The sequence below is a fragment of the Anarhichas minor genome, unplaced genomic scaffold, assembly GCF_050575085.1.
Source record: "Anarhichas minor isolate MPS153535 unplaced genomic scaffold, ASM5057508v1 ptg000021l, whole genome shotgun sequence".
NCBI lineage: Eukaryota > Metazoa > Chordata > Actinopteri > Perciformes > Anarhichadidae > Anarhichas > Anarhichas minor.
The window spans coordinates 2,856,489-2,873,902 of NW_027466467.1; the positions used below are offsets into that span (position 1 = coordinate 2,856,489).

The 17,414-nt window shown below is 41.8% G+C and overlaps 2 protein-coding genes across 3 annotated transcripts; one reads left to right on the forward strand and one right to left on the reverse strand.

The window, feature by feature from the left end:
* Positions 1 to 522: 522 nt before the first annotated feature.
* Positions 523 to 16,546, reverse strand: ergic3 (ERGIC and golgi 3). Of its 2 annotated transcripts, XM_076095667.1 has the most exons (14): positions 16,395 to 16,546; positions 15,775 to 15,845; positions 14,950 to 15,037; positions 14,732 to 14,851; positions 13,781 to 13,877; positions 13,517 to 13,682; positions 13,124 to 13,181; positions 10,852 to 10,866; positions 9,925 to 9,956; positions 9,617 to 9,713; positions 6,629 to 6,693; positions 6,262 to 6,398; positions 4,379 to 4,434; positions 523 to 4,278 (listed from the first exon to the last, which is right to left on the reverse strand). In XM_076095667.1, the coding sequence occupies exons 1-14, from the start codon at positions 16,480 to 16,482 to the stop codon at positions 4,199 to 4,201; spliced, it is 1,170 nt and encodes a 389-aa protein (XP_075951782.1). In that variant the 5' UTR covers positions 16,483 to 16,546; the 3' UTR covers positions 523 to 4,198. The 2 variants fall into 2 exon arrangements, with proteins under 2 accessions (XP_075951782.1, XP_075951783.1); XM_076095668.1 differs by lacking the exon at positions 10,852 to 10,866.
* On the forward strand, positions 6,972 to 9,068 carry romo1 (reactive oxygen species modulator 1). Its single transcript, XM_076095669.1, has 3 exons — positions 6,972 to 7,121; positions 7,883 to 8,013; positions 8,810 to 9,068. The coding sequence occupies exons 2-3, from the start codon at positions 7,883 to 7,885 to the stop codon at positions 8,916 to 8,918; spliced, it is 240 nt and encodes a 79-aa protein (XP_075951784.1). The 5' UTR covers positions 6,972 to 7,121; the 3' UTR covers positions 8,919 to 9,068.
* Positions 16,547 to 17,414: the final 868 nt, after the last annotated feature.

Consider the following 17,414-nt stretch of genomic DNA (forward strand, 5'->3'; position numbering starts at 1 on the left):
CGATACATTTTGCATTTACTGTGCACCCGTCTACCACAAATGTGTTATTCTATTTCATATATTTTGTCTTCTATCTTCGGATTTTCATTTTTACGTGTGTGGTTTTCTTTATTTTTTCATATTTAATGAGCATTGTTGGAGGGAGCCTGAGATCTAACAATGTTATAGCCAACGACCTTCAAAGCGTTCACTTTCTTTACGGCACTATCTACACGTCAGTGTCACAAACACACAGACGGTTGAATTACAGGCTGATGCAACAAGTAAAGATTATTAGATAGCGGCAACATTTTGACCGACTCTCTTGAGTTTGGTTGAATTTAGCACCTTCCTGCTCTGCTGTTAGTATTTTTGTTTTTATATAACTGATGACTGCAGATTTAGATCACATGGACTCTGTAGTAGAGGAGATTGAGCAGGTGCCATATCTTAAATATTGCACCTTTTAAAGTGTAAAGCCATCAAATGTGTGAGATTAAATATAAATAATAAAACCAAAGTAAAGACATTCAGACAGGTGAAGCTGGTGTAATCAACATTTATTTTCTGTCATTTTAAAAACGGTTTGAGGACAATCAAAATATAAATACGTTTCTCTCACTCATCCGATCTCACACACACACACACGCACACACACGACCCCTGCCACTGATTCCGATGTTTCAAAAAGGTGCAACGACTCTCCTTCACGATCAAACCTCATCATCCAGATTTCAGAAGCTACTTAAAACACAGAGAGAGAGGAAACATTTCATACTGGAGCTCATCAAAGTGTCTCTTTACAGCCGTAGTACTCGGCTTGACATTCTTCATGTGACTTTCCGCAGTCACACGAGCTTCACTCCTGCTGTTACATGTTGTCTGTCGTAGTGAATCTAGAGAATAAGTTGTGTTTTGTGTCGACAGAGTGGTTTAAATCTGAAGGTCCGGCTGTCTCAAGTGTCTCCAAGTGAAAAGACGTATTCGAAAATAAAATGTACATCTCTACTGGGACAAAGTCCTCCAGCAGGCGGGAAGTGATTTATTCTATGGTTCTAGTTTTGTTAGTGACGGACAGAAGCAGAAGATCTCCACCACATGTTCAATCACAGGTGGCGAGTTTTAGTCCGATGTATTTTAATACAACTTATTTTTAAGAAGCTCGTCATTTCACCGCCCCAAACTCTGATTTATTTTAATTCGACAGTGAAGAATTTGTTGCCTTTAATTTGCAGTTTATTTTATGTGTAAAAGCATGTACGATATTTCACACCTTCATGGTGTTGCATTCAAGAACACTAAAACATATGAGAGATGTGAGTGACACCGGCGTTGGAAGAGATCCAACACGGTAAGCAGACATGGACGTCCTGTAGAGGACGACGGTCCTTCAGGTTCTTTAACAAGTTCAAAGACATTATGATCGACACGAAAACTGACCGACAGACCGCTGCTGTGGTGCAAACTTCTGTGATACGGAAGTAAACGTCTGGAAGTGGTGAAAAAAACAGATCATCTTAAAACAGACTTGTAAGAAGTGTGCAGACGCTCGTGATTGTCGTGGATAGCCAATCAGAGTGGAGCGACATCGAATGAATCAACAACTATATCGATAATTAACACTTTTTACGTCTGTAAAGTGGCTTTTCTTAACATATAGAAATAAAAATGACTCTGATTTGAGTTAATGCACCGAAAAATGCAAAACCACCAATGTGGTCTTTTCAGGAAAACAAGAACCCCAAACCTTTTAACCGACAATATCACCACACTGAGAATAAACACAGAGAGGCGAACGTCAACATCTGGGTCTCATCTGGCGGCTCGACACGCGAGTCAGGAATAAAGTGAGAATCAAACCGACGTTTACGTCTTCTCGTGGTCTGGAGCTTCCTGTCAGACCGGTCATTAAACCTCAGCTTTCAGATGAGGAAAACACTTCTTTTGAAAGATCGTCATCTGAAAGCAACTGGTTACGTTATGACCCATAAACATTCCCAACTCCCACAGACCAAATGAAAATATATATTAAACAGAACAGAGAAACGTATGGCAGTCTATCGGGGCATATGGGACTGCACTGTCCCATGGAATGAAAGAAAGAAGCAAAGAAGGATAGAAGGATAGAAGCATCCCTTTTACCGATATCACAAAAAAAAACATGTTTTAACACTTTGACTCAGTGCTGCGCTCGACGTGGTGGATTCACAAAGTGTTTAGCTGTTTCCTTCCGTTCTCTGAGGCAGTGGCGGATGTGTCTGTACAATATTTACACTCCTGAATACAAAACAAAGAGGTACAAATCATACAGAGAGTTCATCTTCAAATCGCTGCACGAGTGAACAAAAAACAAAATTGTGAAAAAGGATAATTTAGTCAATCAGGGAGGTAAGATCCCCTAAAACAGAGCCGGGGTTAAATGACTAAACGGTGCAGGTGAGGACGGACGCGGACGAGAGGGCGGTCTGACACTTCTGTTGTTGAAATCACAGGAAGCTACTGTGATTGGTGTAGATGTAGATGTATGACACTGTGGTAGACACACATTGGCCTGGCTCCAGATCTCACACACAGACGTGGCTTACCGGTCAGCCAATCAGAGCTTTGCTCGTCACGATTAAGAAGGTGGACGTCGTGTTCCTACGTCTCACAATGACGGCGGGATAAAATTGGCACAAAAACAGAGTGTTGTGAATTCAAATCAAGATAAATGTCGCTTTAACTTCTCCGATCAACCGCTGCCACGGCTTCTCTGTTAACTGAACACGTGTGATATGGATGTTATTTGTAATATCTAGTGGAAGAGCCTCGCGTGAAGGAGACCGTCCTCCATCAGACAGCGTCTCTTCTTTTCTTACTACTTATAACATCCTACTCACGGTGGCTGTGATGTAAGAGGACTGACATCGACCTGCGTCGGGTCGGTTGATCAAAATACAATCATCTCGGGTTGAAGTATTTGTTGAACAGAAAGTCTTTAAGGGAACACGTCAACCACAATGTTTCAACCGCTCACAACGTGAGCACCGGATGATTCTGGTCTCACGGTCACAGGAAGCAGAGCTGTAACCAGGGGAAGAGACGTTTCTTCTTCTGCAGCTTTGAACCGGTGTTTATCTGATTGGAATCTTAATTCAAGGATCCTGTATTTAAATGTTTAAACATCGACTTATCGAAAGAAACAGACACAATGCGTGTGTGTGTGTGTGGAGACGGTGATATTCTGTATTTTTCTGCTTTGTCAACAAATCCCACGAGAACCAACAACAACGTGATAGTCGGTCTCTGAACACCCCCCCTCTGGTTCCTGCTGAAGGCTGATCTTAACCACTCAAACAGGAATAAATGCTGCATTTGTTGGGGACTATTTTCAGCGGCGGATTAATCCACGTGTGGTGCTCTAGTGAGCAGCAGCAGGACGGTGAGTGTGTGTGTGTGTGTGTGTGTGTGTGTGTGTGTGATTGAGTCAGAATAAACTACAGTGTGTGTGTTCACAATGAAGGAAAGTGTCCCCCAGTGCAACAGTGAGACTCATCGGTGTGTTTTTAATGTTTTTGGACGACAATGGAGCGCTGTGACACAGAGGAATAAGATATGTGGATACAAAGACAAGTTAGCAGGAGAAGTTGTTGCTGGTTTTGCTTAGTTCATGGGATTTGTTGACAATAAAAAGTATAAAATATGACCAAATTTATCCTTAAAGGCGTCTCAATATATTTGTTGTATTGAGAGTCTGTGATTCTGCTTAAAAGAAATGTTCGTACAAACCAGGTTGTATGATTTTGGGTGACGTATTCCATTAAAGTCTCTCATCTTCGCCCCTCTGGATCCTCTAACGGACATTCAGTGTGGCGGCGGTCGTTAAACAGGAAGTGAGCAGGAAGTGAGGGAAGGAGGTTTCCTCTTTTCCCCACCGAGGAGCTTCTGGAGGCAGACGAGGCGTCGTCGTCCTCTCTGATTCTGAACCCGTCGGCATCGAAATTAAACAGCGGAGAGCAAAAAAAAAAACCTGAAAAAAAGTCCCACAAGTTCCTCTCCAGTGCTTTAGAACCTCTCTCTGTGTTCTGTCACTCCATCTGACAGAAGACAGAAAGACAAACTGCTTCCGTCTCCGTCTGTCTGTCCCTCTTCTGTGTCCGTCTCTTCTGTCCGTTGTCTCGGTCCGTTTTGCACCGTGGAGGCCGGCAGGGGGGTCAGTGTGTGTGGGGGGGGGGGGGCGTTAGGACGCCTTACCCAACTCTATCTTCTTCTGGATGACCCGAGCCGAGTGGTAGATGAGCGAGTCGATCAGACCGGCCACTGCAGGAGAAGGAGAGTCAGATTTAATCCGCTACATTTCTACTCGCTCTCACGCGTTGTTAGTCTGCGGTACGTTATGATGTCACACAGACGCACTGACCTGTAAACACGCCTCCAATGATGGCACAAACCCCCGTTAAGAAGTGTGTGAATGATCTGAACAGAAAGAGAGAGAAGATGCATTTAGTAAGAACATTTAAAGAACAATTTTACTTTTATTGCCGTGAATGTGCATCCTCCGGACAGATTGGTAATTCAAATTTAGCTGTTAAATCTCGTTATTAATGTCACTTAAACCCACTTCCCCTTTAAAAAGGCAGATTGTAGCTCAAGCGAGGACACTTTGTTATTCTGATCTTAACTTTCTCGGACTAGTTTTCGTACGGTGGGCTCAAACCAGCGAGCCACGTCTGATAACTGTGTGACTGAGCAGCGTAAACACGATGAATGTGTGTAGTGTAATGTGTGTACTGAGCGTGTGCTTCATGTAAATAGTAATTAAAGCCCCCCATAAACACCATACAAGGCAACGCGTCCTGCAGCCATACGTCCTACATTGAAGTCCTGTTTTCAGAGATCCAGAAAGGAAAATCTGTCATTTTAACAGCGTCAGAGTGAATAAAATAATTAAACGTTGTGTTCACAAACAGCAACCGACAAATGTTCCTCATCGTGCCTTTAAAGTGCCTCGTTAATACCGTTCTTGTATCTATTCATTCAGTCTCTGGTTGGTTCCAAATATTGACTCAAGCCATATGAATCAGACACCGAGTGAATTATTATTTTTCAGCCGGTTGAATGGAAAAAATATTGAATGAAAAATGTCTTGAATCGTTGTTTTTTCTCTCTTCTCATATGTTGCTTCCTTACTCAACTATTTTAAATTGTTTTTATTTATATGTGTTTGTCAGCCATTTCTATGTTGTAACATTTTGTTTTAAAATGCTAAAGTTTATTATTAATTTCAATATTTAGGAGTTTAAATAAATCTGGACTCGAGTCAAGAGGCAGTTTTCCCGATTTCTGCGTCAACGGAAGTCTTCACGGTGCTCTAACGCAGTGGTCCCCAACCACCGGGCCGTGGACCGGTACCGGGCCGTGGATCATTTGGTACCGGGCCACACAGAAAGAATAAATATATTATTTCCGTTTTATTGATTATCAGAGTCTGAAAGAAGTTTTATTTTGAAAAATGACCGGATTCTCTCGCAATTTCATCCGCCTGAGCTTCTTGACACATGTCAAGAAGCTCGTCTCGGTCACGTGATACGTTACCTCAAAAATTAAGCCCGCAAACTAGCGAAAATGAGTAAAACACTTTTGCAGAGCGTCTTTGCAAAGGGGAAAGGCCCACTAAGGAAGACAGAAGAAGAACCTACAACTTCCAAGAAAATTAAAGCTTCATCTAACAGACGATATCAGGAGTCTGATTAAACATCAGGAGTAATTCTGAGGCACCAAGCCCGCTCTGCAGAACATGTGGCGACAGAGAAGATCAGCTGCTGGAGATTGTAAATGACGGTGGCCTTAGAAGTATGTTTGAGACAACAACTCTGCTGGTGTTTGGATTAAAATCAAGGCTGAATATCCTGAGATCGCCACTAAAGCACTGAAAACCCTGCTTCCATTTCACACATCCTCTCTGTGAAGCGGGATGTTCTGCAGTGACAGCAATCAAAACGGAGTAGACTGGACATCAGGAACACACTTCGGGTGTCATTGTCTCCCATTAACCCCAAATGGGGTCTCGTTGCAGAGAAACAAGTTCAGGGCTCCTACTGATTCAGCGTTATTGTGAGTTGTATTTATTTATGCATTTTATATTTGTTTTCATGCCAATCGTATCATTTTATTTCGTCGTGTTTTTACGCCACACCTTGAAGGCCGGTCCGTGAAAATATTGTCTTACATGAAACCGGTCCGTGGTGCAAAAAAAGTTGGGGACCACTGCTCTAACGGACCTCAGCTCCTGTGGTCTCCTACCTGTGTTTCTCTGTGAATTTAACCATCATGGGCGACAGCTCGTATAAAACAAACACGCCCGGCAGGCCCTGGTCTCCTATCAGCCCGTTGGCCACTTTCTCGTGTCTGGTGACCGAGAACTGGTTCGTTTTTACCACCTGCAGAAATAAAGAGACAACAAAACAGGTTAGATTCAGCCTGTTGCAGCTCTCAGGTAAACATTAGATTAGATGGGGTGAGACACCTTAAAGTAAAGTCTCATGATGAAAAGAAAAGGATTTAACAGCACCAAGCGCTCATAAAACGATCAAACGCAACACTTCCTTCTAAATGTGTCACTTCAACATTTCGGAGTGACATGAAAGAGGACATTTAAAGATGAACTCACCTCTCCATCAGTTTTCACGTAGATGGTGGGAACGATCTTCACAAAATACTGGTACATCATTGATGCTGTGGGAAGAGAAAGGAAGCCCTTGTTCAAACTCAAATACATGTTTTGGGGTTTTGGTTAGTTTGTTTTTATTATTATTTTTCAGACTATGATATTTCTACTAAGTAACATTTTGAATTAGGACTTACTTGTAATTAAGTAACTTTATACTATAAGACACCACTGGAGAATCTTGAACTGATTAAATAATTAAAATCTAAATAACAGCATTACTAAAATAAACCACTGTGTGGCGCTGTTTGTTTTTCTCATGTTTCTCCTCCAGGCTCATTTCTCCTCTTTATCCTCCTCCTCCATCTTTCTCTCCTTCCGGTTATGGAGTTCTGCTAGAAAGACATTTAAACGCAGCTGAGCTCTACAACTACGAGGAATCCTCCAAATTAGGAACCATAATAAACCCAACTTATTTTAAAACACACACTTCAAGGTAAGGTCGTATTTACAGAATGCATTGATCCAAAATAAACTATTTTATCGGTGAAAACGTGCCGTGTTTATGTGTCAAGGCCACAGGTTTAACGTTACACAGCGTTAAGCATGTCATCTAGCACGTCAGTTAGCATGCTAATCTAGCACAACAAACGTATCTGGTGCATTTTACAGCATTAACATTAGTAACTATAATGCGGTATTGTATAGTTACCGTGTAAAAACTACAGTGAAGCAAACGGCTGGGTTATCTTTTCTTACACAACTGTGCTAGCTAACGTTAGCCTAGCTCACTGGCTAATGCAATAAGAGCGATTAACCTAAAATCACAGATTTAGCAACACAACTTAATCATTAACCAGCAGCTTAACTACCACATGTCTTTAGTCAGAGTCAACGTTAGTGGTTAGTGTAGATTACCAGTTTAGTAACCACTAAATGGACTACAGCGACTGGTTAAGTTAGTATAATAAATTACTAGTAGCAAGCTAGATACAAAGGTCAAATGTCCGACTTGTTGTCCGTCCCGTGAAGCAACATTACTAAGCGTCAGCTGCTATCTTCTAGTGAAGAAACTACAGCATGAATAATGTAATCAAGGGTCTGGGCGTTTCTTCTACACATGTTTTAGTAATAGTCACATTGGTCTTGCTCAGCAACCTTCAGACCTGTTCAGTATTTTAGTTCCTGATACAGATCAGAACTGTATCTCACTTCCTGTCTATCTCATCTCTATTTATTCTTCCTCTCCTGTTCCAGATGCCCGTGGCTGTAGGTCCATACGGACAGACCCAGCCCAACTGTTTTGACCGGGTCAAGATGGGCTTCATGATGGGTTTTGCAGTGGGGATGGCTGCTGGCGCCATGTTCGGCACCTTCTCTTGTCTCAGGTGAGTCTGCACCCAAAATATTCTGCTTTTATAGGAACAGTAACTGCACATGTGGCGAGATTGAGAATGTGGACCTGGTTTCGAGTAAGACCAGCTGTTATGGTCCCAGAATCAAATTCTTACATCGATGGCCACTGCCGACATTTTCAATAGCGACTGTCATTATAACCCTTCACTTTGCTCTAAACTGTCAGCTCACTTTGGGAGGTGGTAGTTGAATTATTTTCCATTTTCTGCCAAATCATTAACAACCTCTCTTTGCCTCCCAGTGACTCAAAAAACTGTAGGTTAAAAAAAAAAAAAAAGAAGCAGATTACTGTGAGCTTGCCCGACCTCACAGCAGCCACCTGCTGAGTTTGAGGCTCAGTGTGGTTGAGGGTTTGATTCCTGCAGGAGTCTGTCAGTTTCCTACGACCTACCAATGATCATAAATGGTATTGTCATGTAGTCCGCTGTATTACAGCCAGCGACGTTTGTTTAGTGAGTGTGCAGCGTACAATTCGGGGTGATGTCAAGAGTTGAAAAAGGTAAAATAGCATCAAGTTGTACTTAATTTAGTGCAATAATGGAGCAAAATGGATCTGAAGAGTAATTCAAAAGTTTCAATAATTGGCCAGACCTCTGCCTCGCTGTCCACATCTATTTTATCAGCAACTCAAATGTTCTTGGTGTCGTTTTGTTTCCCTGGTTTTAAAAACGGAGCCAATCAGAGCTTTGTCGGCTTAATATTGAAGTGAAACAAAATGGCTAACATGTTCAGTCGACACTAAACTAAAACTGTCTCCTCTGCCTCAAGGATCGGCATGCGCGGCAGGGAGCTGATGGGAGGAGTGGGGAAGACCATGATGCAGAGCGGCGGGACGTTCGGCACCTTCATGTCCATCGGGATGGGCATCCGCTGCTGAGGACGAGGAGGGACGACCTCCTGCACACAGCAACTCAGCTATGAGACTTTTCCAGTAACTACAACTACAGCCGTCTGTCCGCTCGACGCCGTCACGTTCTCAACCCGCCGTCTAGTTTTGTCAATAAATGTTCACATTCGTCAAAATGGTTTTCAGAGTGGATGTGTTACTTTGTGATGTCAAAGTTTCTCTGCTTAGTTTGTAATTCTACAAGAGAACATCGGTCTCTTACGATGCAGCTTCTCTGTGATTGTTGTAAGTTGATGCAAAACGCAGCGATAGAAATAGTCTCTCACGAGGGTCTGACAAGAAAAACCTCAAGTTTAGTCCAAATGTAGGAAACGGGTGGAGTCAAACCAGAAGACGGGTTATTGTCACATCTCTTCTATTTGGGTTAAATTCAGCGTTTCAGTAGTTTTCAGGATCCGGTGCAAATGTGCATTTATTATTATGGACACTCACATGTGCAGTAGTTTGGGAAAATGTACACACATTTTGGGTGGTGCATGGTCGCCCACGCAGATGAAGAAATTTATCCCTCAAATTACATCCTCGGCTTTGAAAAATTGGACTAAGCACCGACCTGATAAAGTTCAGATTCAGTGGGATGATGCATTATTTTTGATGAAGAACTCATTTAGTTTAAACACTGAACTTTGGTGCTACACTGAAGCTTAAACATTTAGACGGGGACAGACCTTGTGGCGCCGTGACGTCCGTCTCGTCCAGAGGGTTCACGATGCCGGGGTAATCTTTACCGAACGACAGGTGTTTTATCAGATGGGTCATGTTTATCTGCAGGACGACGGACAAGAGGGGTACACTTCAACTCTTCATAGCAGTTAGCATCAAGTAAACTCTTTATATTGTATTACTATGGACAACTGAGTATTTCTAAAATGATATAATGTACCAAACTAATATTTAAACAAGCAAAGAAAATACACACATTTGTTAGAATCGAATAGTTTTAGAAACAGAAACTAGCATCAGTTGAAATACTTACGTTGTCTAAGCCGAAACTCTGCAGGTCGTGAACTGCAAACACACACAAAACATTTCACTTGTTGATTCCAGAAGCTTTAAAACACACATTTAGTAAAGAAAAGGGAGGGAGTGTGTCTGAAGCTGCAGATCTGTCAGAAATGTGAGTTATTGATCAGTTTGTGGTTGATTATTGCCCATTGATTCAGTTCATGTGCAGATGACAGACAGCCAGTAGAGCTGAAGCCGACAGTCACAAACGCACACGTTCATGTCGGTGTTAGTCGCTGAATGTCACGTCTGAGGTGCTTTTCATTATGCTAACATGTCTCCTCCCTTCCTTCCTCCCGGTGAGGATGGAGACATCCTCATGTGCCACGTGTGGAGGTGCGGCATTTATATGTCACGCCAATCGGTAAAAGACTTCCACGTAGGATGCACCCGTGTTTCCTCGCCGCCACAATCTCAGAGTAACAGGAGGAACGTGGACTCCAGGAAGCTACGGTTAGCATTCTGAAAAGCACCCGCTGGTCTCCGCTGGCTGAGGCTCTGACCTCCCTTACATGTGGTTTGCATTCATAAACATCAGTGTTTTGAGGCAGTTTTAGACTTAAATTGTTACGACTTATCACGCTGAGACTGAAGTGATGTTAAACCGTACAGTAATATGGGTTAGCGTGCCCTTCCACAGGTCTGCTAAGGAGGATTTAACAACACTCAATATTAGAGCAGCTTCAGTCTAATATTTTTTAAAAGGGGAAACAAACTGGATTCTCACGATCGACTTAAATTCAATATCTGTAAAAGTTGTCATTTACTGAATATTTGTATACTAGCAGTACGTTGTGTCCATGTGTCATAAACAGGTAACTGTACAGGAATGAGCCGTCAGTGACGTTTCTACGTATTTATAAGATTTAAGAAAGACTGCAAAGAAAGATGGACTTACTTTCCACAGCGTGCACTGCAGAAAGAAGAGAGAAGAGTCACTATAATGATGCAGGTAGACAACAAACCACGTTATGTTAATGTGTATGAGGGGCTGCACAACTCTGACAAAACATTATTTTTCTTTATATTTCAGATTTTTACAAATGAAATATTAAAAACGACCAGTGGCGCACGAGGACCCATCTTTTTATAACTTACCTCAGGCTTTCGTGCTCATCATTCGGTTGGTTTCAAAGTTGATTTACAAGCTGGAGATTTTACATAACGGCAGATATTACAGTGTGGAGGATTATGGTTTATTCTGTGGCAAAGAGAGGGAGCTTTTGAAAATATGTATCGTCTGTCAGGGTGGTCGTGCAGCCCCCAAACACATGACACTTTAAGGTCAGTCCAGAGACTATGGAGGGAGTTTGGGACCAGAATGAGGCGGATTTATTTCAGCCGGAGTCTCGTTTACTGTCAGATCCTTCAGCGCGAGTGATTCTTGTCTCTTGTTTCGGCTGCTACGCGTTCAAATATAAGACCAGACAAAATCAATGTAACACGTTCAACCAGATTCATTTAGAGAGCAGAGGACGATGTGTTCAGGGAAGAAAAACAACAGCTCAGACTTCAGACACCTGCACGACTTCAATCAAACTGCCAGATTGATGTTTAACTACCTGAAGACTTCAAACTCAGTGGCCAAGTTCTCCTTTGTAGCCAACTGCAGGTTAGTTCAAATTAGAAGCAGCTTGTAAACTGGCTCTTTTCCTGCCGAAGGGGCCGTGAGAGAAGATTTATTTGAGCATTTGTTAGTTTTCTTGCTCTGGTTTAATGTGCAGATGAGAGGAACTTTAGCAAGCAGGTGAGACGGGACGGTCAAGATAATAATAATAATAAAGAACAAAACTAAAACACAATGAAGGCAAACGTCGGCAACAGCAGTCAAAGGAAAGGAAGCAAAGAGGAGACGTGCAGAGGAAAGGAAAGTGTTTGCTGATGTATCCGGTGATAATGTTCTTGGCTTTAACTAAATGAAATGGTGCCGGTCAGAGCAGATGCATTTGGTTTGTTAGCTTCTGTTTGGTTTTGGGTGTTGAGTCAAAGAAATCCTTAATGAGGCTTCTTCACTCAAACAGATCTGGACAGAAACACTGACCTCTCATTAAAATGGTCAAATTATTATTAACACTCTATAACACTTGCATTAGCCTTAAAGAACGTTTATCAGTCAAACTCTACTGCACTGTGGAAACAGAGGAATGATGTCGTGTCATCGAGTGACGGAGGTCACAGACACGTTTTTTAAAAGTTAAAAATAGTTATTTTTTAAATCAAACTACGCCGATTCTCTGATAAAGACTGAGATGTGGTTTAAACCTAAAAAAAACTTCAGCTCAGATATATATATATACATTTAGTTGTAAGTCTGCAGAATACACAGCAAACATTAGACTCATTTCAGCAACACAAGTCCTGATTTTGATCATTTGTGACTCGAATATCGATGACTAAGACTTGAGCTTCGACTTAAAAGTGAACGGGATCACCTGAAGAGTTAACAGAAGGTTTAAAAACGTATCAAACAACAGAAGCTTCAACAGAGGTGAACCATCTGTGAGCTGCTGCCTGTGGAACAGAACTGCAGCGCCGCACTAAACAAAGACTGCGTCCAGCACCAACATCTTTATGATCAAACTACGATCAACACACTGAAACGTGTTCAAACAGGAATCACGCTGACTCAGCATGGAATCAGACCTGATGGTGTTTAACCCTGAGTTGTGATTAATGGATGATTTGTGAATGAGTGTGTGGATGATGAATGGATGAGAGAACAGAGACTAAAGATAAAAGCACTTAGTAGTCAAACGTTTCTGAACACCCTTTATTATGGATTCTTACTACGCATTTTGGGGGTTAAGCGACGCACTCGTTGTCTATAAGTGTGCTCCGATTGATCGGCTGATATTTGTCCTAAATAGTTTGATCGGTGGTCTCTGTAAGCGCTACAGAAGGCTTCAAACAGACCCTGTAATCGGCCGATACTGCTTCATGGATCGGTCCTGATATCCAATGTCATCCCCAGCATGACATATTTTTACTTAACAAATGAATGCGACTACCCTGGACTACTGGGCGCGTGTAAACTTCACCCTGTACATGTTCAGAACATGTACAAAGTGCTGCAGTTTGACCATAGAATAGATATCTGGATGTCATCTGACACCGGGTGTTCAGAAGCCTTTGACTGGTTCTGTGTGTGCGCGCAGAGGACGAGGTCTCACCGTGGACATGAGACTGCTGGAAACTTTTTCCCGGAGCAAAGTGGAAATTTCCGGCCACCTGAGACACAAAGAGGAGGAGAAGGTAAATAAAACATAATCAATATAGTCACAACATTATGAGAGGGTTGTTCTGTTGTAAAACTTTTGGTCACGATCAGCTATTGTCTTTCTGAAACACAAGCTTCCCTCTGACCTCCTCCTCCGTCTGTCATCACACAAATGGCATCGTGGGAAACGATCAAACAGGTTTTTGTATTATTGTCAACTGAGTTCTTCTTGTTCCTGAATTTTTACATTTCCACTTGTTAAACTTCCACATGTTCTTGTGAACATTTCTCCCAAACCTCCCGGACGTCCTCCAGAAAACAACAAGATGAGATGAGAGTCGTTCACCTTGTTGACCTCCAGGAAGCCGTAGACCTGGCAGCCTTCGTTCTTCTGCTCCTGCATCTTCTGGGAGAAGCCCTCCCTCTTGCACTGCTCGATGGTGTCGGCGTTCTTGAACGCCCAGCCTCGCCGCCGGTACGCCTCCCGCACGTCGTCACAGGTGTTACAGCATCTGCACACAAACACATAATAAAGGAGAAATAAATATTTATATTTTAAAACAATTGTGTGTCTTTTCTTTCTAACATCACACATATGTTATTGTCTTACTTGAGGTCTTCGGTCTCGGCTCCGTAGCAGCTCTCACATCTGTTTGGGTCCAGTGAACTGGGGTCGAACACTTCACCGTCGTCCGCCATACCGAGGTCTACGCACGACAACGCAAAACCAGGACTTAAAAACACTGAAACTGTATTACAATCGTTGTTCACATACATGGAATTTGACTCCTAGAAATGAGTCAGAACTTTTGCACATGTGGTTCCCTGGACGGGTGTTTTTGAATGTGTTTTTGATGCTAGATGTTTGAAATCAGGTCTGTGGTTAACACAAGCTGAAGAGATTCTCTTGTGAATTCTGAAGCGTTTACGTGTCGTTATAAAGGCGTCTGAATGGGACAACAACACTCGGACTAATCCGCCTTCACAGCCTCGTTGTGTTTATACTCGCCCTCATGCGGCCGTGGTTAACGTTAGCTTTTTACTTCTGGTGATTGCGTCCACGCTTCAAAAATCATAAAAGCGTTGTTCACTTGTGAAAATGATCTTGCTGAACAAAACGTGTCAGTATCACAAACGTTTGTTCGCCACAGAGCTTATTTTCTGCACTAATCCCAAAACGCAACAGAAGAATCCCTTTGGCTTTTTGTTGAGGGAACCAGTGAGATGCTAACTTCCTGGTTGGCCTACAAAACTACATCTTCTCTGCAGCGCTCTATTCAGCAGCACTGAGCTGCTGTGTCATCTGTTAAAGTGCTGCGCTGTCAAATCAAACACATGCAGCTAAACTTTCCAGCTCGACCACCTCGCTGTGTGCAGCTTCTAGCGTTCTGTTAACTCCGCTGTTTACCAAAGGAAGAGGAGCAAACACTCACACCGGCCTTCCTAAATCCTACTTCTACGACTCACATGTACCTGTAGCCATCTGACCACATCAGTGTACCGCCTGTCGACCCTCGATGAGAGTCCGGAGCTCAAACGTCAGAGTAAAGTCAAAGTGTACCGTGTTTGTCTGCCTCGAGGGTCACAGCTTTCAGGTCTGTGTCCAGCCGCTGTTTGAACAGATTGTGTTCCACGTCCAGCTGCTGCTCGCCGGCCACGTCCATCGCATCTATACTGAGATCTGAAGGGTTAAAGAACGGGAGAGGGTTGTTTGTGAGCGACATGTATTTGTTGTTAGCGTGCAGCTAAAGCAGCGAGGTTAACAGCGGTGCTACTTACAGGCGCAGGGCATGTGAGGGAAAATGACGTCGATGTTGATTTTCAGCTTGTCTCCTCGCGACGTGTCGACGTAAAGCTCGGGGTGAACCTGCAGCGAACACACGATTTAATTCAGTCACAACACAAACATGTCGATGCTGATGCACGGTCTAAAATCTATACATTTTAACGGGATTTTCCTCCCCAAAAAACAAGGTAAATACGCTCATACTACACTCCTACTGACCTGACTAGATACACAACCTTTCACTCCATGAAACAAAAGACGCCGACTGACATCAGTTTATCTCTGTTGAAGTCTGATTTAAAAGATGTGCAGTCTACGACTCTCTTACACACTTAGAAATTATGATCAATGGGTCATAGAATATTATATAATAATAAAAACTACCACAGTTAACAAGCCAGCAGTGACTTAACGTTTACATTTTAGGATAATGTAACGTTGCATAAGAGTTTTGACCACTTAAGTTGTGCACGTGCTACCTTGTGACATAACCGACAGCAGCCTGTTCAAAGTACTTTGGTCCATAAAGAACCATTTGAACATTAATACGATCGTGGACATATTTCAGCCCTTTCAGGTGGTAAAGTGATCAGTTTTGGGGATCTCTGGTGGCTCGTCTGTCTGCTGTGAATGTCAATAACTTCTAATAATGTAATCGCCCAACGTGACCTTGTGAGTGAATGAGCTTCCTCACTGTAATCTGGATAACCACACACGAGTTATTGTGTCACATTTAATTCCACCCGGAGAATCCTTCCCAGTAAAGGACGTGCGTGTGTGTGTGTGTGTGGTAATCATGTGCTGTGTGATGAACTCACCTCTTTAGTGAGATAGTACTGCAGCTCAGAGATGAACAGGATCAACATGATGACTCCGCTGATGACCGTCACTGCACAGACACAAAGAGGAAGTGTGTGTGTTACAGCTGAGACGAGTTGTTTGACATCAAAGTGGTTAAAACATGCACCACCACTGGTATCAGCCTATACAGGAAGTATGCGGAATAAACGGCTGAAAGTAAGTTGATATCACAAAAGTATATTTTAAATACATCTTAAGTCTATATTTGCTTTTATCATTAGCCTAGTTGATATGTGGCTCTATATATTGAATTAAAACAGTTTAATGTGTCTATTCTGCATAAAATACAACGTTATGACTGTAACAAGTATTAATAATACAGTTTATTTGTATAGCGCTTTAAAAAAGGTACTCAAAGACACTTGACATGGTAAAAACAGAAACAATAGAAGTCATTAAAATAAAAAACAAATAGATGACATCATAACAGTAAGGAACAACGCGCGTGTTTAAAATATCTTTGATTTGTTTGCAGGAGGAATGATTGAGTTAGCCTTGTTGTTAGCCGCAGCAGCAGCTAACATGCCGCTCTGACAGATTAAATTAATCTAATTAAAACAGGTGTGAAGCGGCTCACCGGTCGCTCCTCCCCACGTCTTCACTCGGAAATCCTCCAGAGTTTTGGGATAAGCGTCAAACTGTTTCAGCTTATTTAACGCGTCCATTTTTCTAAGCCGCAGAAGCACCGCTGAGCACAGACGTTACCGACAGATTCCTGCAGACACACACATCAGTCCTCCGCTTTCACTTCCGGGTCACTCACGTGGCACGGTTCAGCCAATCAGAGCCGGCCGCGTAATTTAGACCTTTTTTCTTTCTTTTTTTGACGAAATAACAAATTGAAATTCATTCATTCATTCATTCATTCAAATTGAAATACACCTCAAAAATAACAAAAGAAGTAGAAAGAAAACCTCGTCAAAATCTGATTACATTAAACAGCTTGAATTGAAGTGGATGAAGCAGTACTTTGATATTGTACTTTAGTAAAAGTAGTAATACCACACAATGGAAATACTTTGTGACAACATGCATTAAAAGTAGAAAAGTATTACCATCAAAATATACTTAAAATACCAAAAGTAAAAGTATTCACCGTGAAGAATTGCATGGAAGATTATAAATTAATTTGGAATAAATCCAGTATTTTAATTCATGTTATTCTGAAATGGGCCATTCTGCATAATGAGTACTTTTACTTTTTAGTGAAGTATATTTTGATGCTAATACTTTTCTGCTTTTACTTAAGTAAAACTTTTAATGCAGGACTTTTACTTGTAACAGAGTATTTTTAAAATGTAATATTACTTTTACCTTAGTAAAAGATCTGAATACTAAACTTAACTTAAAAAAATAAAGTTAAGTTAAGCTAAAAGTCCAATATTTGCCTCTGAAATGTCGAGTAGAAGTGTAAAGTAGCAGAAAATGGAAATACTATTATACTATGTCTGTACAGTTGTCATGTCTTTTTCAAACCTTATTTGATTAAAAACAATCAATAAATACAAATAAAAAGTTAACAACATAAACAATACATTATATTGAGTGCCTGCTTCTCTGAAACTGTTTGTATTTTAAAAACACTCTCAGAGATCCG